Source organism: Lampris incognitus, chromosome 16 (genome assembly GCF_029633865.1).
Source record: "Lampris incognitus isolate fLamInc1 chromosome 16, fLamInc1.hap2, whole genome shotgun sequence".
NCBI lineage: Eukaryota > Metazoa > Chordata > Actinopteri > Lampriformes > Lampridae > Lampris > Lampris incognitus.
In genome coordinates, this window is record NC_079226.1 from 5,153,646 (window position 1) to 5,176,028 (window position 22,383).

The 22,383-nt window shown below is 46.8% G+C and overlaps 1 protein-coding gene across 1 annotated transcript in view; it reads left to right on the forward strand.

Annotated features, from left to right (window-relative positions):
* Positions 1 to 7,548, forward strand: part of heatr5a (HEAT repeat containing 5a) — a 63,779-nt gene extending 56,231 nt beyond the window's left edge. Inside the window, 3 exon segments of the mRNA XM_056296299.1 lie at positions 49 to 151; positions 3,901 to 4,054; positions 7,308 to 7,548. Coding sequence (XP_056152274.1) covers positions 49 to 151; positions 3,901 to 4,054; positions 7,308 to 7,464 — 414 coding nt within the window. The 3' untranslated portion in view covers positions 7,465 to 7,548.
* Positions 7,549 to 22,383: the final 14,835 nt, after the last annotated feature.

Here is a 22,383-nt window from a genome sequence, read left to right on the forward strand (position 1 = left end):
GATGTCATAGAATAAAGTATTTCTTGTCTCCGTGCTGTTGCCCTGTAGGCAATGGAGAGGAGCCGGCCTCAGAGCCCAGAGGAGCTGCAGGGTATGCTGGAGGCTCTTCGGGCCGTGGAGGCTCTGGTCCAGGCTGCTGATGACACACACCGTCAGTAATCACAACACAACACAATATAACTCGGCACAACACAACACACTAGAACACAACACGACACAGCAAAACGTAACACATCACAATATCAAGCAACACGGGAAGTACAATACAATGCAACACTAGAACACAACACAGCACACCACAAAACAGCACACCAGAACACATCCGAACACAACACAGCATAGCACAACAACACACACAACACAACGCAAGTATATGGTAGAAATTAAGGAAACAGAAGGGGCGTCCGGGTCACGCAGCGGTCTATTTCGTTGCCTGCCAACACAGGGATCGCTGTTTGAATCCCGGTGTTACCTCCGGCTTGGTCGGGCATCCCTACAGATACAATTGGCCATGTCTGCGGGTGGGACGCAGGATGTGGGTATGTGTCCTGGTCGCTGCACTAGCGCCTCCTCTGGTCAGTCGGGGCGCCTGTTCGGAGGGAGGGGGAACTGGGAGGAATAGCGTGGTCCTCCCACATGCTATGTCCCCCTGGCGAAACTCCTCACTGTCGGGTGAAAAGAAGCAGCTGGTGACTCCACATGTATCAGAGGAGGAATGTGGTAGTCTGCAGCCCTCCCCGGATTGGCAGAGGGGGTGGAGCAGAGACCGGGATGGTTCAGAAGAGTCGGGTAATTGGCCGGATACAATTGGGGAGAAAAAGGGGGGAAATCGGAAAAAAAAAAGAAAGAAATTAAAGAAGCAGAACAAGTACAAACCCCAATTCCAATGAAGTTGGGACGTTGTGTAAAACGTGAATAAAAACAGAATACAATGATTTGCAAATGCTTTTCCACCTATATTCAGTTGAATACACTACAAAGACAAGATATTTAATGTTCAAGCTGATAAACTTTATTGTTTTTTTGCAAATATTCCCTCATTTTGAATGTGATGCCTGCAACACATTCCAAAGAAGCTGGGACAGGGGCATGTTCACCCCTGTGTTACACCACCTTTCCTTTTAACAACACTCAATAAGCGTTTGGGAACTGAGGACACTACTTGTTGAAGCTTTGTAGGTGGAATTCTTTCCCATTCTTGCTGATGTACGACTTCAGTTGCTCAACAGTCCAGGGTCTCCGTTGTCGTATTTTGCGCTTCATAATGCGCCACACATTTTCAATGGGAGACAGGTCTGGACTGCAGACAGGCCAGTCCAGTACCCGCACTCTTTTACTACGAAGCCCCGCTGGTGTAACACCTGCAGAATGTGGCTTGGCATTATCTTGCTGAAATAAGCAGGGACGTCCCTGAAAAAGACGTCGCTTGGATGGCAGCATATGTTGCTCCAAAACCTGTATGGACCTTTCAGCATTAATGGTGCCTTCACAGATGTGCAAGTTACCCATGATGCCATGGGCACTAACACCCCCCCCATACCATCACAGATGCTGGCTTTTGGACTCTGGGCTGATAACAATCTGGATGGTCCTTTTCCTCTTTAGCCCAGAGGACACAACGTCCATGATTTCCAAAAACAATGTGAAATGTGAACTCGTCAGACCACAGCACACTTGTCCACTTTGCGTCAGTCCATCTCAGATGAGCTCGGGCATGAGAAGCCGGCGGTGTTTCTGGGTGGTGTTGATATCTGGCTTTGGCTTTGCATGGTAGAGTTTTAACTTGCACTTGTAGATGAGGTGACGAACTGTGTTAACTGACGATGGTTTTCCGAAGTGTTCCTGAGCCCATGTGGTAATATCCTTTACAGAATGATGTTGGTTTTTAATGCAGTGCTGCCTGAGGGGTCGAAGGTCACGGGCATTCACTGTTGGTTTTCGGCCTTGCCGCTTACGTGCAGAGATTTCTCCGGATTCTCAGAATCTTGTGATGATATTATGGACTGGAGATGATGAAATCCCTAAATTCCTTGCAGTTGTACGTTGAGAAACGTTGTTCTTAAACTGTTGGACTATTTGCTCACGCAGTTGTTCACAAAGTGGTGAACCTCGCCCCATCCTTGCTTGTGAATGACTGAGCCTTTCGGGGATGCTCCTTTTATACCCAATCAGGACACTCACCTGTTTCCAATTAACCTGTTCACCTGTGGAATGTTCCCAACAGGTGTTTTTTGAGCATTCCTCAACTTTCCCAGTCTGTTGTTGCCCCTGTCCCAGCTTCTTTGGAACGTGTTGCAGGCATCAAATTCAAAATGAGTGAATATTTGCAAAAAACAATAAAGTTTATCAGCTTGAACATTAAATATCTTGTCTTTGTAGTGTATTCAACTGAATATACACTACCGTTCAAAAGTTTGGGATCACCCAAACAATTTTGTGTTTTCCATGAAAAGTCACACTTATTCACCACCATATGTTGTGAAATGAATAGAAAATAGAGTCAAGACATTGACAAGGTTAGAAATAATGATTTGTATTTGAAATAAGATTTTTTTTACATCAAACTTTGCTTTCGTCAAAGAATCCTCCATTTGCAGCAATTACAGCATTGCAGACCTTTGGCATTCTAGCTGTTAATTTGTTGAGGTAATCTAGAGAAATTGCACCCCACGCTTCCAGAAGCAGCTCCCACAAGTTGGATTGGTTGGATGGGCACTTCTTTGAGCAGATTGAGTTTCTGGAGCATCACATTTGTGGGGTCAATTAAACGCTCAAAATGGCCAGAAAAAGAGAACTTTCATCTGAAACTCGACAGTCTATTCTTGTTCTTAGAAATGAAGGCTATTCCATGCGAGAAATTGCTAAGAAATTGAAGATTTCCTACACCGGTGTGTACTACTCCCTTCAGAGGACAGCACAAACAGGCTCTAACCAGAGTAGAAAAAGAAGTGGGAGGCCGCGTTGCACAACTGAGCAAGAAGATAAGTACATTAGAGTCTCTAGTTTGAGAAACAGACGCCTCACAGGTCCCCAACTGGCATCTTCATTAAATAGTACCTGTTAGAGCCTGTTTGTGCTGTCCTCTGAAGGGAGTAGTACACACCGGTGTAGGAAATCTTCAATTTCTTAGCAATTTCTCGCATGGAATAGCCTTCATTTCTAAGAACAAGAATAGACTGTCGAGTTTCAGATGAAAGTTCTCTTTTTCTGGCCATTTTGAGCGTTTAATTGACCCCACAAATGTGATGCTCCAGAAACTCAATCTGCTCAAAGAAGTGCCCATCCAACCAATCCAACTTGTGGGAGCTGCTTCTGGAAGCGTGGGGTGCAATTTCTCCAGATTACCTCAACAAATTAACAGCTAGAATGCCAAAGGTCTGCAATGCTGTAATTGCTGCAAATGGAGGATTCTTTGACGAAAAAATCTTATTTCAAATACAAATCATTATTTCTAACCTTGTCAATGTCTTGACTCTATTTTCTATTCATTTCACAACATATGGTGGTGAATAAGTGTGACTTTTCATGGAAAACACGAAATTGTTTGGGTGATCCCAAACTTTTGAACGGTAGTGTAGGTGGAAAAGGATTTGCAAATCATTGTATTCTGTTTTTATTCACGTTTTACACAACGTCCCAACTTCTTTGGAATTGGGGTTTGTAGAATAGAATCGAATTGCTACTGTGAGTAGAGCCAGTGAAATAGGTGTGTGTGGAGGCTCGGTCTTGACAATCGAGAATAGAACAGAGTACAAAGTGTGCAGGGTGAGCCGGGCAGGTTGATGTGAGTAGAATCCAGTAGAATTCGATGCAGGAGTAGACAAGACATGTGGCCTCCTCATCAGCTGTGTGACAATCCTGTTGTGTTCTGTTCTGCTCTGTCTGTGTGTCTGAACCAAGGGGCCCAGCTGGTGGCCGTCTTTCTCCCCATCCTCATCTCCTTCTTATTAGACGAAAACGCTCTTGGCTCTGCCCCTGCACCCTCCCGCTCCCTCCATGAGGGGGTGCTGAAGGAGCTGATGCGTCTGGGTCCCAAACACCCGGCTGTCTTCAGGTGACTTTCATAATTTCATTACATTTACACAACTGAGTTTTTAGCTGTTTGGTTCATTCTTGTTTCCATGATAACTGTGTCACATGGGCTGTCTGTAGCAGGAAGCACTGCAGCAGCGCAGGCTGATGTTTGTTTGTGGTTGATTAGAAATAGCCCTTACTTCGTAACTTAACAACCCCCCTAACCTGGAATCCACATCTAAAAAAATCTAAGAACCTGCGCTAGTTCTGCTATAAGTTCTTCTTTTAGTTTCGATTTTTTCAAGAATCAAGGAAGTTTGGGAAATATGACACAAACCACCGGTCACATGTGCACAGCAAACAACAGCGGATCTAACGTTGTTGTTTTTAAAAATGGTAGTTGTATCTGAATATTTAATTACAACTGGGATCCGTTTCAAATGTGGTCAAATGCCCCGCTTGCTTCCAACGCCTGTGAAACATACAATTTATTAATATTTGGAAATTGATCTGCAGACCATACGGAGGACTGGGGCTGAATGCAGCCCATGGGCTGCCAGTTGCCCATGTCTGAGGTAATTGAATGTCGGAATTCTCTTTTCTGCTCCCCCATGGCCAGAATTAAAATAAACGAGACCTTATCTAAGACAGTTTCTTGAAAGGGGATGTCGTCAGGGGTGCCCCCTTAGTCCCACAATTTTTGCTCTCTTTATTGAGCCACTGGCACAGGCAATAAGAGAGGATAAAGATATGACTGGGATATTGATTGGAAACACACAACATAAGATTTGTACGCGGACGATATTCTTATGACACTCACTAGCAGTGGGGGGGAAATCGATTCTTAGATGCATAGAGATTTTCTCATAAAACATTATGTCTCGATGCAGAAAACTCAATAATCTGAAATTTAAAGCTCAATTCTTGACTGGGCTGTATGCTCCTTACGGCTGCCGCTGAACCAACAGGATGGTGAAACATATTGGACGTAAAACATGTGCGTCGTGTTTACGTTCTAAGCTAGGCTACTTCTTCAGTTTTGGTGAGGATGGCTGAGTGTGAGCAACCGAAGTTGGGTACAATCCGACCGGCACCCTCTGGCTTAAAAGCCAGCGTATGGAAGCATTTTGGCTTCTATGAAGTTGAAGGGAAAAGGGACCTGGACAAGAGCCACACTGTATGCAAGTTGTCTACTACTACTACTACTACTTTTGGCTGCTCCTGTTAGGGGGCGCCACAACGGATCATCCGTTTCCATTTTTTCCTGTCATCTGCATCTTCCTCTGTCACACCAGCCACCTGCATGTCCTCCCTCACCACATACATAAACCTCCTCTTTGGCCTTCCTCTTTTCTTGTTCCCTGGCAGCTCCATATTCAACATCCTTCTCCCAATATACCCAGCATGTCTCCTCCACACATGTCCAGGCTATCTCAATCTTGCCTTTTTGCTTTGTCTCCAAACCGTCCAACCTGAGCTGTCCCTCTAATATACTCGTTCCTAATCCTGTCCTTCTTCATCACTCCCAATGAAAATCTTAGCATAATCAACTTTTCCACCTCCAGCTCCACCTCCTCTTTTCATCAGTGCCACTGTCTCCAAACCATACAACATAGCTGGTCTCACAGCCATCTTGTAAACCTTCCCTTTAACTCTTGCTGGTACCCTTCTGTCACGAATCACTCCTGACACTCTTCTCCACCCACTCCACCCTGCCTGCACTCTCTTCTTCACCTCTCTTCTGCACTCCCCGTTACTTTGGACAGTTGACTCCAAATATCTAAACTCATATGCCTTCGTCACCTCTACTCCTTGCATCTTCACCATTTCACTGTCCTCCCTCTCATTCACGCATATGTATTCCGTCTTGCTCCTACTGACTTTCATTCCTCTTCTCTCCAGTGCATACCTCCACCTCTCCAGGCTCTCAACTTGCACCCTACTCTCACTACAGATCACAGTGTCATCAGCAAACATCATAGTCCACGGAACTGTATGTAAAATGGGTAGGATAGCAATAACATGTGATGCGCGTGTGGACATCCATTGCTACAGAATCTTATTTCACTGTAACTGCGCACTTTGTGTGGAATGGAAATGGTGGTTGTTTTAATGTCTTTCCTGTAAACAGCAGCAACACCACCTGCCGTACCTCAAGACAAGGTTTATCAATAATGTGAATCCTATGAGTCTGGTCTGGTTTAGTGAGAGATAGTCCAGAGGTTTATCCCATGTTTCAGTGAGGCAGAGGAAATCAAGGTTACTGTCAGTTAAAATTCATTCAGAATGAGGCTTTTGTTATTGAGTGGATGTGTGTTGAGCGAAACCAGTTTCAGATGACTTTGCTTTATGATAGGTTGCCAGGACTGAGGGAGGGGATGGAGATTGGACTGATTCATGTGTCGTTTGTTGTGGTCGCGGTGAGGGTAATGATGTCTGTTGGTAATACGGTCAGGAATGGGAAGAGGTAGTGCAGCAGTGTGATCATACCACAGGGGGGAGCTGGTGTGAGTAAAAGACACGACAGTCATTGTTGTGGGCAGGGTGGAGTCGGTGGAGAAGAGTTTCAAGAGTGATGTGTGACAGAAGGGTACCAGCAAGAGTTAAAGGGAAGGTTTACAAGATGGTTGTGAGACCAGCTATGTTGTATGGTTTGAAGACAGTGGCACTGATGAAAAGACAGGAGGTGGAGCTGGAGGTGGCAAAGTTGAAGATGATAAGATTTTCATTGAGAGTGATGAAGAAGGACAGGATTAGGAATGAGTGTATTAGAGGGACAGCTCAGGTTGGACGGTTTGGAGACAAAGCAAGAGAGACAAGATGGAGATGGTTTGGAAATGTGTGGAGGAGAGATGCTGGGTATATTGGGAGAAGGATGCTGAATATGGAGCTGCCAGGGAAGAGGAGAAGAGGAAGGCCAAAGAGGAGGTTTATGGATGTGGTGAGGGAGGACATGCAGGTGGCGTGTGTGACAGAGGAAGATGCAGAGGACAGGGAGAGATGGAAACGGATGATCTGTTGTGGCGCCCCCTAATGGGAGCAGCTGAAAATCATAGTAGTAGTAGTAGTAAGTAGTCATTGTTGTGGGCGGAGGGGAAAGAGGTTTCAGGAAGACATGTGTAAATAGTCAATCACATGTGGAGGACAGAACAACATGTTGCAAATTGGCAGCAAGCATGCGACTTCCTAGCATGTTCAGGTGGATACCATCTCGATACAGAGAGGGGCGCTCCCAGAACATTCAAGCAGAGCATTCTCCATACAGACACTAACTTAATGTCCTTTTTCCCCAGGTCTCTCATGGCCTCCTCGCCCCATCTGAAGGCCCGCCTGGAGGCAGCTGTGAAGGGGAACCAGGAGAGTCTGAATGCTAAAGCAAACAGCGCCAGTCCCGCCCGCGGCTCTGCCAAAACCTCCCCGAGCATCACGCTGAAAACCAACTTCTTATGAGACGAAGACAGGAAGTTACTTTCCACCGCTCCAGATCATGCAGACGCCCCCTCCCAAACATGCACACGTTATATACACAGTTTAAAGCATGTCCTTTGAATCTTCACAGTCAAGAACTTTTTATGACATTAGAAGCAGGCCTCTAAAATGACGCCTGTCACAGGATGTTTGGAGTGGCGACTAGTAGTTAAACGGTACATACCGCCATGTTGGAAGAGCAGAGAGAATGTATGGTTTGTGCTATGTGACAGGAGGACATCACGCTTTTTCTGGGAGAATCCGGGGGTGTATCAGTCTTTACTCCTCCAACATGGAAACTGTACCGCCTCACGGAGGATCTCACTGCAAGTCTTTGCACTTCCCATTGGATTCTCCTCACAAATGTTTCCAGGCTAGTTTCACGAGAGCCAATCAGCAGAGTTTTGGCCTATATGTTGCCAAGCAATGACATTTACTTCCAGGAAGTAAAAGTGTTATCACCGGAGGCTCGAATGTGGGTTTGTGTGGATACAAGACTCTGAATGATGTCACAGCCTGTTTGTACCAGTGTGTGTTAGTGTGTCTACACCGGTTATGAATGTAGACCATCGGTGTCTCCACACTAAAGAGAGTAGTGCTGCACGTCACAGGTCCACATTCTTATTACTCAGTTGTTGCCCAGATCACAGACTGGTCACCGAACATCTCAACCATTTTAATCAGACATTTAGTCATGATATGTTTATTCATGTTTAACCTTGTGGTATGATGGTGGTTAGTTTACTCGTGTGGGTTCATTAACACTAACGAGTCCTTGGATTATTCAGTTGCTAACAGCTACCACATCAGAAAGTTAACCTACAATCTTGATTATCATGTTCGACTTTAATCTTTGATATAAGGTCCAGTGAGGACTTCATAGAGTTATAATGAAAAGGGAGAAAAATGAGAGACTTGATCCAGTGGCATCACTGACCTCCATGATGCCTGATGCTTAAAAATTAGATTCTTTGCAAGAGACTAACTTTAGCTCATTGTCCCAGATCTGAAAAGTCTGAGCTGTAGCCCTGCCTGGAGGAAATACACGTAGTCCATTTCAATCACAAAAGAGAATTGTTTCCAAAATCAGAGTTTTATGGTTTGGAAAAATGGCTCTGACGCCGAGTACAGAACTTTGTGGTGGGAAGTTAAAGTAAAACACATTCAGGGTTTCTCTTCAGGTTTAGAGTCATATAAAGACAGAGTTCTCGTTGTTTAGGAATACTGATGGCTAGATTTTAGGTTAGGCAGTGGCCTTTTTCCCAAACTGGATTCCCAGTATTTTGGAATGAGACCCTTAATTTACAGAAATTAGAAAATCATTTACTCGAATCCCCGTGTTACCTCTGGCTTGGTCGGGCATCCCTACAGACACGATTGGCCGTGTCTGTGGGTGGGAAGCTGGATGTGGTTATGTGTCCTGGTCGCTGCACTAGCGCCTCCTCTGGTCGGTCGGGGTGCCTGTTCCGGGGGGGGGGCTGGGGGGAATAGCGTGATCTGCCCACACGCTACATCCCCCTGGTGAAACTCCTCACTGTCAGGTGAAAAGAAGCGGCTGGTGACTCCACATGTATCAGAGGAGGCATGTGGTAGTCTGCAGTCCTCCCTGGCTCGGCAGAGAGGGTGGAGCAGCGACTTGGAAGAGTGGGGTAATTGGCCAAGTACACTTAAGGAGAAAGGGGGGGGGGGCAAAAAAGGATGGAGAGGGACTCAGCGGATCGATTGGAGTTTGGTAACTTGCTCCACCAGCAGGGAACTACAGAAGAGTCTGGCTCGTGACTTGAGTGTCTTTCTGCACACTGCTCGGCGGGCTGCTGTGTGTCAGAAGGTGTCAGGCTGTTTTCAGGTCATTTGAATGTGAACACTTGGGCTTTGATAACCAGGAGAGAGAGAGAGCGACTGTCTTTCTCAGTACAAACAGCCTACTGGACTCCAACAGTAGCAGGTCAAACGATTTCTCTGATATACTGAAGAGGTGTCGATCCTTTAACCAGATCCCTCAGTTTGGAACAAAGTCACACCTACATGTAGGAAAGGAAGAAACTTTAAAGCTTTAAAAGAGAACAAAAAGGGATTGTTAACTTTTAAACAGTGTAAACCAAACAAAAACTTCCTCCAGACTGGATCCTGTACAGCGACGATAAAGTGTTCATCTGTTTTAGTTGCTTTCTTATTCCTCACAAGAAAGGTATTTGACACTTTAGTTTGTTTTACTGTAGCATATAATCACAGAAAGTTGAATCAGTTCATCTGGACACAACGTTTACTGACAGATACGTTTCATCACTCATCTAAGTGACCTCTTCAGTCTCAACTGACTGCAGATATTCAATTCAGTTTATTGTCATTAAAAACAATGTGCAGGCACATGTTAAAAATGAAATGAGGGCTGTGGCTTCACCAAACAGTGCAAGACAGACACACACAAACACAGTATAAGATACACACATGAAGATCAAAAGCTAAAATAAGTTAAAAAAAGAACAAGAGTCAAAATATCTACAGACATTCAGGTGGGCAGCAGCTTGGGGAAAGAAGCTGTTTTTGAGCCTGGTAGTGCGGGCTCTGAGGCTCCTGTAGCGCCTCCCAGAGCACAGGGGGGAGAACAGTCCATGGTTGAGGTGGGTGGGATCTCTGCTGATGCTCAGACCTCTTCGAAGGCAGCGTTTGTGATAAATGTCTTTTATGGCTGGGAGCTGGGTACCGGTGATATGCTGGGCCGCCTTGACGACCGGCTGCAGAGCTTTCTGGTCTGCTGAGGTACAGTTGCCATACCACACTGAGATGCAGCTGGTCAGGATGCTCTCTGTGGTGCAGTGGTAGAAGTTGGTGAGAATTTTGGGGGATGGATGGGCGCTCCTCAGGAAATGCAGGGCCTTTTTCACAAGAGCCTGGGTGTTTGATGTCCAGGAAAGGTCCTTGCTGATGTGGACTCCAAGGAATGTAAAGCTAGAAACACACTCCACTTCCACCCCATTGATGTGTATGGGGGAGAGAGGTGGAGTGGGTTTGGAAAGGGAAGAGGTAAGGATGGTGTAATAGTGAACCTGAGCTATTGGTGCGCTGGCGCCCAGGGCACCACGGTTAGGCAGCATGACCCCAATAAGTTGTTGAGTGGAGGGCTCAGATCAGGTTACAATTCTGTCATAATTAACCTCAATGGACCCTTTCATCACTTTTGCCGACTCCCTCGGTTGCAAGGTTTTTTGCTTTTGTGAGGACAGCCGCCCAGCCAGGCCATCCTGGGCACCAGCAGCATCTATCTGTGGGGAAAGAGTGGAAATGGTGTCAAGGATACAAACTGAGACATTGGAGTGTGTGCTTAGTGTAATGGAATGTAGGTCCTGTGTAGTGGTAGATTTACTGGGGGATTGGTGTATTTGAGCTATGACCTGTTTAGGTGCCGTGAAGCTGGTGGGATTGGTGTGGGAACGGGAGGGGTAAGATAGGTGAAATTGGGGGGTTGGAGCGTGGATGTCATCCTTAATGGGTAGGGGTCCCCAGGTTCCTCTCCTGGGCCTCAGGGGGGGAAGTGGCTAGTCCTGTCGAGTTGTCTTCTGGATATGAAGGGGCAGGGTGGAGTGGATCTTCTGCTGTGGTGGTGTATGATGAGCAGTGGATGGATGAGTTGATGTTTGTTCAGAGGTCTGCAGTGGTCGGATGGGGCCTGTTCTTGCGGGTGTAATAATTGAACGTGTAGGTGCTGTCTTCTCAGTGGTTGTTTTGGCAGCTGGATCTAGGGATATGGATGCTTCACGTGATTTGTGATTATCTTGAGTTGGCGGTGGGGAATAAACTTCTGAACTGTGTAGATGGGGTAGGATGGTAAAGGTGTAGCTTGTCTGTGGTCTGTCTTGTTAGTAGGCCGGGTTCTAGGCTGTGTGGTGTCTGGTGGCTGTTGGAGGGTCTTGCTGGTCTCTGGAGATGTCTGCCGTGGTTGAGTGGGTGCTGGCTAGTTGTGTTGTTGAATTTCTTCAGTGAGGGGTATGCGTGGACCAAGGAAGAGGGGACGTTTATGGGGGGCTTGTGGTTTAGGTAATTGTGGGTAGTCTTCCTCTGTAGATTCTGGAATGGTGGGTAAGGTGTTGTCTGTTCTATTTCTGTATTTATGGTGAGGTCCGGGGGTGGTGGTGATTGCTGTCTGGTGTGTCTGTAGAATCTGTTGGGTTTCTTGCAGAGTTTCTGTTGTCAGCCTGGGGCCATAGCGTTTTTGGGCCCAACCGGTGGCCATTTGTAGGGCCAGAGGGTTGTAAGGGGATGTGGCTAATGTGGTTGTATAGTGTTGTTGAAGTATGGTGATAGTGTTGTGCATCCATTGTGTTGTGTTTGTGTGAATCTTAGTGCATGTGTCTATTGTCGGTGTGGATGGTTTAATGAAATTGGTTAAACGGTTGACTTGGCACAGCATGCCTGGTGGGAATGTACCTGTGATTATTGCTTTATCCATTATGTGTTTGTGGTGTGTGGCTTGAATGAGTTTGAAATATTGTTAACTTATGTGTCCGGTGGGTGAGTGAGGGGAAATGTGTGTTGGATATGGCTGTAAGGTTGTGTGTGGTCTATTGGGTGTGTGTGTGTGTGTGATGGAGGACATGAGTGGCTGTGGTGTATGACTAGGTGTTGGGCCACTCTCAGCTCCGCCCCTGTGTGCAGCCCTGACTCTGTGTGTAGAAAACATGGTGGTGGAGGGCTCTTACCTTGTTGCTACAGATGGTTGTCTTTGCTGGGTGCTTCCGATCTCAGCTGTCCGGGAGTGGCTGAATGGTTTTCCCGGGGCCGGTCCCCAGTTCGGAACTGGCTGTTCGAGCTTCAAAATGGCTTTAGTTTTAAAAGAGTCTCTTTGTGCCATTTGTTGGGACTGGCAGAGCCCCCCACCATTGGTTAAAAACTAACTTTATTATAATTTGAGTGTTAAAATACAGTTAGAAAAAACAATTGCCAATAAAAAAAGACTATAAAAAGAGTAGAGGTGTTACCGGTGTGCGCAGAGGAGCAGATCCCGACGTTTGGCAGTCTTGCTGCTTCATCAGGGGACTGAGAATGGCCAACATCCAGTATTTAACTGTTGGGGGAGGGAGGGTTAGTCCCTCCCCCAAGAGTCAATCATCCTATCCTGCGGTCCTGAGAATCGTGGTATGAGGTGATTGGAAGAGATGATGGTGTGGTGTTGTGTTCTGATTGGGTATGCCAGGTGGTGTGGGCTTAATTTTTGGAGGGAAACCAGTTTAAGAAGTCTGATTGGATATTCTGGGGGATGTGTGGGGGTGGGTGGATCTGTGTCATGTCCAGGGTCTGCTACTATGGATGTGAATGTATAGCTCACCTGGTTGGGCCGGGCGCTCCCGACCTGGGAGCACCAGTTTGAGTCCGGATGGCCCCAGGCAGATGAGTCGATGATGAATGTTGATGAGGTCTGCTTTCAGGTTGTGGTTGAAATGACGGATTCAGGTCAGTGGCACGAGCTGGGTTAGGGTTGGGGTTATGGGTTATGAGTTTTATTTGCTTAGCACTGGCCCACTGATCTGAGGGATGGTATGATGGAGAAGGCTGCGGTCCCTCCCGCTGGGGACTAGGGTTCAATCTCCAGGCAGAGCACAAGGGCAGAGAAAGGAGCGGCCTACTGGGGTTAGATTAGAAAATAGGCTGCACGGATCCCTGGACAAAAGGGCAACCCCGGGTTAAAATATCAAGTTCTAAGCTAATTCCTGAGGTAAGATCTAGAAGCTGGAGGAGGTGTAAGTGGTAAAACATAAGTGCTAAGGTAAAAAAGTGCTATTAAAAAACATGCAGACATGGTTAAAATATCAATAATAGTAATAAATAATAATAGAAATCATAAAATAACTCACTAAAAAAAACATGCAATATTAAAAAGTGCTATAATAAAACCAGACTAAACGAATCCCACCCTTATAAACAATACAGTGGCATAACGACCCAAACCAACGATCGTTTTCATATGCAAATATGGGCGTGACCATTAACTAGAGTTACAATGGCCATGTGTCCTATTCACAGAGGGTTGGGAATGTTTGCAATCTTAGGCCCCGCCCCCCTCGGTTAGGGATGGTCGTTCCCTCTTCACATAGATGGCCTCTTTGATTCCCCGTTCAAACCAGCGTTCCTCCCTGTCAAGGAAGTGCACATCCTCATCCTTGAAAGAGTGGCCACTGGCCTGTAGATGGTGTAGACTGTGGAGTCCTGGTCTGTAGATGGTGTAGACTGTGGAGTCCTGGCCTGTAGATGGTGTAGACTGGAGTCCTGGTCTGTAGATGGTGTAGACTGTGGGGTCCTGGTCTGTAGATGGTGTAGACTGTGGGGTCCTGGTCTGTAGATGGTGTAGACTGTGGAGTCCTGGCCTGTAGATGGTGTAGACTGTGGAGTCCTGGCCTGTAGATGGTGTAGACTGTGGAGTCCTGGCCTGTAGATGGTGTAGACTGTGGAGTCCTGGCCTGTAGATGGTATAGACTGTGGAGTCCTGGTCTGTAGATGGTGTAGACTGTGGAGTCCTGGCCTGTAGATGGTGTAGACTGTGGAGTCCTGGCCTGTAGATGGTGTAGACTGTGGAGTCCTGGCCTGTAGATGGTGTAGACTGTGGAGTCCTGGCCTGACATGTTAGCTCTCCTGTGTTGTGTCATCCTCTTGGCCAGCGTCCCGATGTACAAGTCACAGCAATCCTCCTGGCACTTAACAGCGTACACTATATCGCTTTGTTTGTGCCGGGGGACCTGGTCCTTGGGGTGGACCAATGTATGGCCCAGTGTGTTTTGGGGTTTGAAAGCAACTGAGACACGGTGTTTGGAAAATACGCGTCTCAACTGTTCTGAAACTCCCGCCACATACGGAATCACCACTGTTTTACGCTTAGACAGCTGTTGTCCTTCTCCTGTCTTTGCTTGGCTGGTGCACTGTTTGGGCGTCTTCCTGACTTTGACAAATGCCCAGTTAGGATAACCCCACTTAACCAGGACCTGTTTAATGTGGGATTTCTCCCCTTCCCCCGAAGAGGTCCCTTAGATGAGTGATGAAACGTTGCTCTCAATAAACGTTGTGTCCAGATGAACTGATTCACCTTCCTGTGATTTCTTACCTGAATTATTGAGAATGCATAAAGGCACGATGTAGCATATGATTGGAAAATAACTCGTAATAGTCTTAATGGGATGAACTGATGCAACAGGCACGAAGAATTATCTGTAAAATACGACTTCAGCTGCTTCTGCTTGATTCATTTCAGTCACCACAGTAGCCTGTACAGCAGTGAGGATCTGTTATAGGTATTTAGGAGGCACTGTTGGTCGGAGAGACTCACAAGCAATGCACCAATCAAACAGAATTCAGTCCATAAACCACCAACATTACAAGCAACCATCAGTAAGGAGGTCAAAGGTCACAGCCACGGTGCTCTGACAACAGATGGAAAAAATTTTGCTTTAGAACTAGAATGATGATGGCTGATGGAGTTTTTCTGTAATATACAGGTTGAAAACTAAAATGTCCAGAGTCTCACCTGTTTTATGTTTAGTTTAAACCCTCTGTTAAAGGGAAATTTAACTTATTTTCAACCATATTTCCATGTTGTCTGTATCAACGTAGGCCACTATAGCAAACAGGCTTCACGTCCATTGACGTCAGTGGCTGACAGAATAACTACAAGTCTGATTGGCTCGCATGTTCTTGAATGAGAAACTCATGCAATGCATTCTGGTACATGTAGTCAATGTAGAACAGCTTTCTTGGCAGGAAAACCTCGGTTTCTCTGTCAAAACGAAGCAGTTATAGTTTCAAAAGAGACCGTGAGCGTTTACTAGATGTGCTGATTATTCAGCGGGGACATTTCCCTTTAACAGAATTATTTGTATATCAACCGCTTTGTGAAGCGTCTACTCTGCATATCACACCAACACAGCTCGACCGCCAGCAACCCTCCACGTGAGAGGAGCTGGACGACAGGCTGCTCTCAGTTTATCAGCAGCACTTTAGCTCAACGGCACTAAGTCACGACACAGTCCACTGCTTTAATGCTTCACCAGATTCAAACTACACCATAACTCTTCATGGGGATGGATGGGAGAATGTATTGTTTGCAAGTGATTATCTCACCTCAAAAGGGACTTTTTTGTCAGACGTATTGACCAATGAATGCATGGATTCCTGTCCAAATGTGAATGTTAATGATATCCATGAATTAAGGTGAATGATCATCAAACCGCAATCACAGCAGCTCAGTAACGTTACCGCTGCAGAATTCTTTGCAATAATAATTATAACTGTGTAACTGTATATAAGCTCCTGGTAGGAGAGCAGATGAACTCTTGTGTTGTCACAGGTGCTAGCTAGCAACCCTCCCGCCCTGTTCTGCTTAACAGAAATGGTATCTTCCTGTAGCTGTCATTCAAATCATTGTAATTCAAGTATAAAACTGCATTGTTGAGCATGTGTTCGGCAACTTGGAAGTAAAAATTCACAAGATCGCAGCATGTAGAAAATTCATTCATTCATTCATTCATTCATCTTCAGCTGCTTCTCCGGGATCGGGTCACGGTGGCAGCAAGCTAAGTAGGGCACTCCAGACGTCCCTCTCCACCGCAACGCCCTCCAGCTCCTCCTGGGGGATCCCAAGGAGTTCCCAGGCCAGATTGGACATTTAGTCCCTCCAGCAAGTTCTGGGTCTACCCCGGGGTCTCCTCCCAGTTGGCCTTGCCCGGTAAACCTGCAAAGGAAGGTGCCCAGAAGGCATCCTGATCAGATGCCTGAACCACCTCGCCTGGCTCTTTTCAACGCAAAGGAGCAACGGCTCTACTCCGAGCTCCCTCCGGATGTCTGAGCTCCTCATCCTATCTCTAAGGCTGAGCCCAGACACCCTATGGAGGAAACTCATTTCATCCGCTTGTGTCCATAATCTAACCCTCTCAGTCACCACCCAAAGCTCGTGACCATAGGTGAGGGTTGGAACGAAGATTGAATGGTAAATTGAGAGCTTTGCCTTCTGGCTCAGCTCCCTCTTCACCACAATGGTCCGGTACAACATCCACATTACTGCTGATGCTGCATCAACCCGCCTGTCAATCTCCCGCTCCATCCTACCCTCACTTGTGAACAAGACCCTGAGATACTTGAACTCCTTCACTTGAGGCAACAACTCATCGCCAATCCGGGAAAATTATATGAAATGTAGAAAATTCAATATGCATTTAGAATATGTGGGATTTGCTGGTATTGTACAATTACCCTGAGAGCAAATCTTGATCATTGACACAGCCTGACCAAAAAAGAGGCTGATATTTGAAATTTACACTCTTGATTTCCCACCCCAGATTTTCTCAGAGGTGATTTTGGTGGCAAAATAATAGTTGTTGCAGTGAAATTATAATAACTTAGAGTTGCGAGCGCTTTACTTTGCTCTGCCATTACTGTTAAGGTAGAGATGAATGCTGGGATCTTTGTGTATTTCAAGACTGCTAAGTTGCCAATAGACGCATCCTCAATACAGTGGGTGGGTAAAGAACGGAAAAGTACAAAACTGATTCACTCCAACACCGAGTTTACTGACTGACTCTTTGTCTGGTGTGCCGATCGGTGGAAGCCAGCGTGCTGTCACATTACTCAACACCTCCAGCCATGAGTCAGTACAGCTGACGTGAACCAGTCCGTATGACCGAACTCTTCTCTGGCAGGCAACCAGACGGGAGAAAAGCCAACACACACCAAATTTATGATGAGATGCAGATTCTGGAAAAACTAGAGTAGAATTAAAGAAAGAATCGCACACTCTAGTTCTGGATGCGCTGGAGTGTTATATACCTGTGTTTTAGGGGCGTCCGGAGTAGCGTGGCGGTCTATTCCGTTGCCTACCAACATGGGGATCACCGGTTCGAATCCCTGTGTTACCTCCGCTTGGTCAGGCATCCCTTACATATACAATTGGCCTTGTCTGTGGGTGGAGAGCCGAATGTGGGTATGGGTCCTGGTCACTGCACTAGCACCTGCTGTGGTCGCCAACCAGGTCGGGGCGCCAGTTTGGAGGGGAGGGGGAGCTGGGGGGAATAGCGTGATCCTCCCACGCGCTACGTCCCCCTGGTGAAACTCCTCACTGTCAGGTGAAAAGAAGCGGCTGGTGACTCCACATGTATGGGAGGAGGCATGTGGTAGTCTGCAGCCCTCCCCGGATCAGCAGAGGGGGTGGAGCAGAGACCAGGAAGGCTCGGAAGAGTGGGGTGATTGGCCGGATACAACTGGGGTGAAAAACGGGGGAAAAAAATCCAAAAGAAAAAGGCCTGCTTTGGTGCGAAGTCTTCATCTGAGTCAAGTCATAGATTAAGGCTTTGGACCAAAGTGTCAGTGCATCCCAACCCGTTTTTCTTCTTCCATGACCGCCATCGTTAAACATTTCTTTTGATTCCAGGAGTCCGTTGGTAGGCGCAGGTGGAATCGTGCTGCCAGAGCAGAGGGAAAGACAGGGGCATGGCTGAAAGGTTAATGAAGGGTTAATAGTCTGGATGTGGGTCTTTGTTGGTGTAGAGCGTATGAGAGGCCTACAGCCCTGTTGCTCATGCGGTGGGTTGAGGTCCATTGCAGGCCTCGGGGCTGTCCATGCGGGGTCCTCACACCGACCCAACAGAACCTGTTTTCATCAGCCCATATCCCAGGTATAAACTACACCTAACCAGTTGGCTACCACACTGACGTGTGTTATGAAACGCTGACCCATGGACAATAACAGGGGACGTACCAGTAGACTACCAGTTTAAAGGGTGGTGGTTTTGGTGATGAACTGGTTTACCTGATTACCAAACAGGAGCCGAATCTTTAGTCTTCCAGTGGCAGTGGCTCTGGTTCTGTTCGTGTGCGAGTTAAGCGGGCAGTCTGTTTTGTGTACTGTACAAATGAAGATAGAAAGATGAATGGTGGCGATTAAAATGTTTTCTAATGGCAGCAAGTGAATAACGCATTGTTTCTTTAATGTGTCGCTGTTTTAATTCCATGTCATCATCCCCATAACAGATTATGATGAATGACTTATTTGTCAAATGTGTTTAATCTAGGTGTCTGGGTGGCATGGCGGTCTATTCCATTGCTTACCAACATGGGGATCGCCGGTTCAAATCCCCACGTTACCTCTGGCTTGGTCGGGCATCCCTACAGACACAATTGACCTTTCACAAAGTACCGCCCCAGAACAGTGCTTGTCCAATCCTACCTTAGCAACGGTTCGTCAAGCTTTCAAACACACAACAAAATGCTGAAACGGTGTGCCTATGGGATCTGCAGATCGGATACTAGATATGTGAAAAGTTTGGAGGGGGTGTCATTTTCTTTCCCTTCCCGAAACCCAGAACGCAAGAAGCACAATGTGGGCAATAGATTTGGCAGTATAGCAGACCCCATGGCCAGCTTAATCCATCCAGAATCAACACCAATACCTGTCTGCTCCAAGCTAAGCTAGCTACTAGCTATTATTGATAGCTAATACAGCTAATGTATTATTACTGTTACTTTTACCCACACGATGCACTGATTTCTTCCTTCATGTTTTGGTGTTTTCCGGCTACTTCCTGGATAGTTCTGAAATGCTTGACAGGCATAGCAACAGTAACTTAGGGGGGCGGGACTTTGCGAAAGGTCAATTGGCCATGTCTGCAGGTGGGAAGCCAGGTGTGGGTATGTGTCCTGGTCGCTGCACTAGTGCCTCCTCTGGTCAGTCAGGGCACCTGTTTGGGGGGAGGGGGAACTGGGGGGAATGGCGTGTTCCTCCCACGCGCTACGTCCCCCTGGTGAAACTCCTCACTGTCAGGTGAGAAGAAGCGGCTGGTGACTCCACATGTGTCAGGGCAGGCATGTGGTAGTCTGCAGCCCTCCCCGGATCGGCAGAGGGGGTGGAGCAGCGACCGAGACTGCTAGGAGAGTGGGGTGATTGGCCAAGTACAATTGGGAGAAAAAGTGGGGGGGGGAATTACCCCTACCCCATTTCTACTCCCATCCGCACCATGGTAGAAGAGTTTGAACCCACCTCCGATGCTCCTGGCCTCACTCCCCTTCCTGGTCTCTTGCACACACACCTTTCTTCTCTCCATCATATCAGTTAGCTCTCTCCCTTAACCAGTCATAGGGCCAACATTCAAAGTTCCGACTCTCACCTCCACACTCCTCCCCTTCCTCCTCTCCCGCTGCCTCTGGACATGCATTCCCCCTCGCCTTGTCCTTCGCCCAACAGTAGCATAGTTTCCACCGTCATTCTGCTACCCAACAGTACCGGTGGTGGTCGTTGGTGACCCAGGCCTTGACCGATCCAGTATGGAAATTTGATTTATGATCCACATATTTGATTTTGCAAAGGTTTTTCGCCAGATGCTCTTCCTGACGCAACCCTCCCCATTTATCCAGGCTTGGGACTGGCACTAAGGATGCACTGGCCTGTGCATCCTCAGTGGCTGGGTTAGGGTTAGGGTTAGGGTTATAGGACCTATAATAGCTGAGAAAACCAAACAATTTTCTCACCTCATGGACAGTAGCAGGTGTCTGGTGCCTTAGCGTGTACACAGCCTCAAGCTCTTTAGGACTCGTGCAGTAAGTCTTTTCTCCACAGAATAATGCTCCGAGTCAATTTGTCGCTACCCCTGTATGACTGGAATTCCCGTCCTCATCACTTAAACACTTGCTTTTCAGAGTATCCATTTTGTCATTAACTTCTAACAATAGTGGCAGTCCCTCATCCTCAAGCACAAAACATCATCGCCCTCCAATAACTGCAGGATAAGTCTCCTTAACGAGCGAGGTGAACGTTTGGTAACCTCCATGATTCGCGTTGAGCACAAGCAATTCAGTTCCTCCTGGCAACGTGTCGGTAACTGTCCTTCCATCTCCACTGACGTAGCTTCCCGCTCAGGTGACATTTTGCTAGAGGGGCGGTTGGCCAGTAGGGGGCGCTGGAGCTGGAACATCAAGAGATGAAAATCTACTGTTGTCAGTCTGTGAGCGCCTGTCAGCAGCATTAAATATTGGTTCAAATGGTATTTGGTTGATTTCTGTCTGAATACATATACTTCCTGTCTGAATACATATACTTCCTGCCTGAATACATATACTTCCTGGGTGAGGGGCGCCGGCCAAACCATACCTTATGTAAGCCCTCGAACTTGTGGCGATCAGGTGACCTGAGGCTTCTGTCTGATTGGTTTCTTCAGATTTTCCAGGGGGCGCAGTTCTGTGCTGCCTCAGACACGCCCACTTTTCTTGGCAGTGAATTGGTATTGTTTTAATGTTTGTTTGTTTTTTAAATTTATTTCTGATTTTCCCCCCCAATTTAGTGGCCAATCGATCCCTATTTTAGGTCAAACCCCACCCTCGTACTGCATGCGTTCGCCAACCGCCTCTCTCCGGCCGGCAGTCTCGAAGGAGACGCCTGAATCCAGGCCGAACCACTGCTTGTTTCCCCCACACACACGGAGAAGCATTCATGTGACGAACACAAGCCGACTCCGCCCCCCTCCCGAAGACAGCGCTGCCAATTACTGCTGCTTCATGGAGTCCGGCCATACTCGGATCTGACGAGACCGGGGCGCGAACCCCGGTCCCCGGTGGGCAACTGCATCGACACAAAGCCGATGCTTAGACCGCTACACCACCGCGAATCCATAATGTTTTTGCTCTAATGTGATTGGACAATTCTCGTGGCTGTCAGTCATGTTCACACCCACCACGATGCCTCGTCTCGACTGTCACTGTGCTGTTATAAGACAGTATTTATTTTATTTGATTGCATTATGTGCCATTCTGTTCATTATGTGACCACTGGAGTATGCGTCATTATTTGCTTTTAAGATTTTCGTCGTCGGTCCATTTGCGCCGTCTAGTGGCAGAAAGTGGGAACTGTGTACAATAGGAGAGCGTTCCCATGATCCCCTATGGCGGAGCGCAGTTCATTCAGTAGAAAGTTGAGAAAGTGTTCAGTCATAACGTGGTCCTGTTAGACATCGTCGATCATCATACATCTTGTGCCTACACGTCGCATTGTTGGTATGTATCTTGTTGTTGATTTGGATATGCATCTGATTGTTCTTGGTAAACGTTATTCTCCCTTCATGTTGCTGTTTCAGACTGTTAAAATAGACATGTTGTCTGGCTGTGGCTTTCGTTGCTGGCAAGCTGGCTCTCGTGACGTCACCGCATGGTTCATTTCATAGTTCTCTAAAAACGGAGGATGGTACAGACAAATAGCTATGTTTATATACATAACTCATGTACAATTCATAAAGTCATAAGTTGCCATTCATAAATAAGGGTTAATAGGTTAAAAGGAGAGAGGCTATGTCATTCATAATAGTTTATTTCATGTAGATTCATTTACAAGTATTTACAGTTGTATTTCCAATTTGCATTCTATGTATTCATACAGTTTCACCTGATCCTGTCTATCATTAAACCGGTGGAATCCAGAAGCTTCTTCAGTCTTTGATAGAGGGAATCGAGTTTAGCTGGCTGCCAAGCTATGATCTGGGGGGCAGCACAGTCCATCATCCGCCGTCTACCAGCCCTGATCAAATGTCTAGGCCACATGGTCCTTCTTAATAACTCTGGGACTGTGTGGACATTGAAGCAGCTGTCAGGTGTGCTGCGCCAAGGTACATGGCACCCCCCCTACAATGTTTAGTACCAGCCGCCACTGGCAGATAGTTCAGTACACAAACCACTGGCACCGCCGTCGTTCCGGTTTTGCTCTTCTTGTTTTTGCATCGACAGCATTCAGGACGCGGCACGACACGTGAACCCGCCGTGCAGGTTTGTCTCGCCATCTATCCGAAGCTTCCTTCCCTCTGTAACCAGGTTAAAATTAATGTTTTATTTTATTTTGGTTGAGTATGAAATATCACCAAATCCTGTCTGTGTGCTGTTATTTGTGTT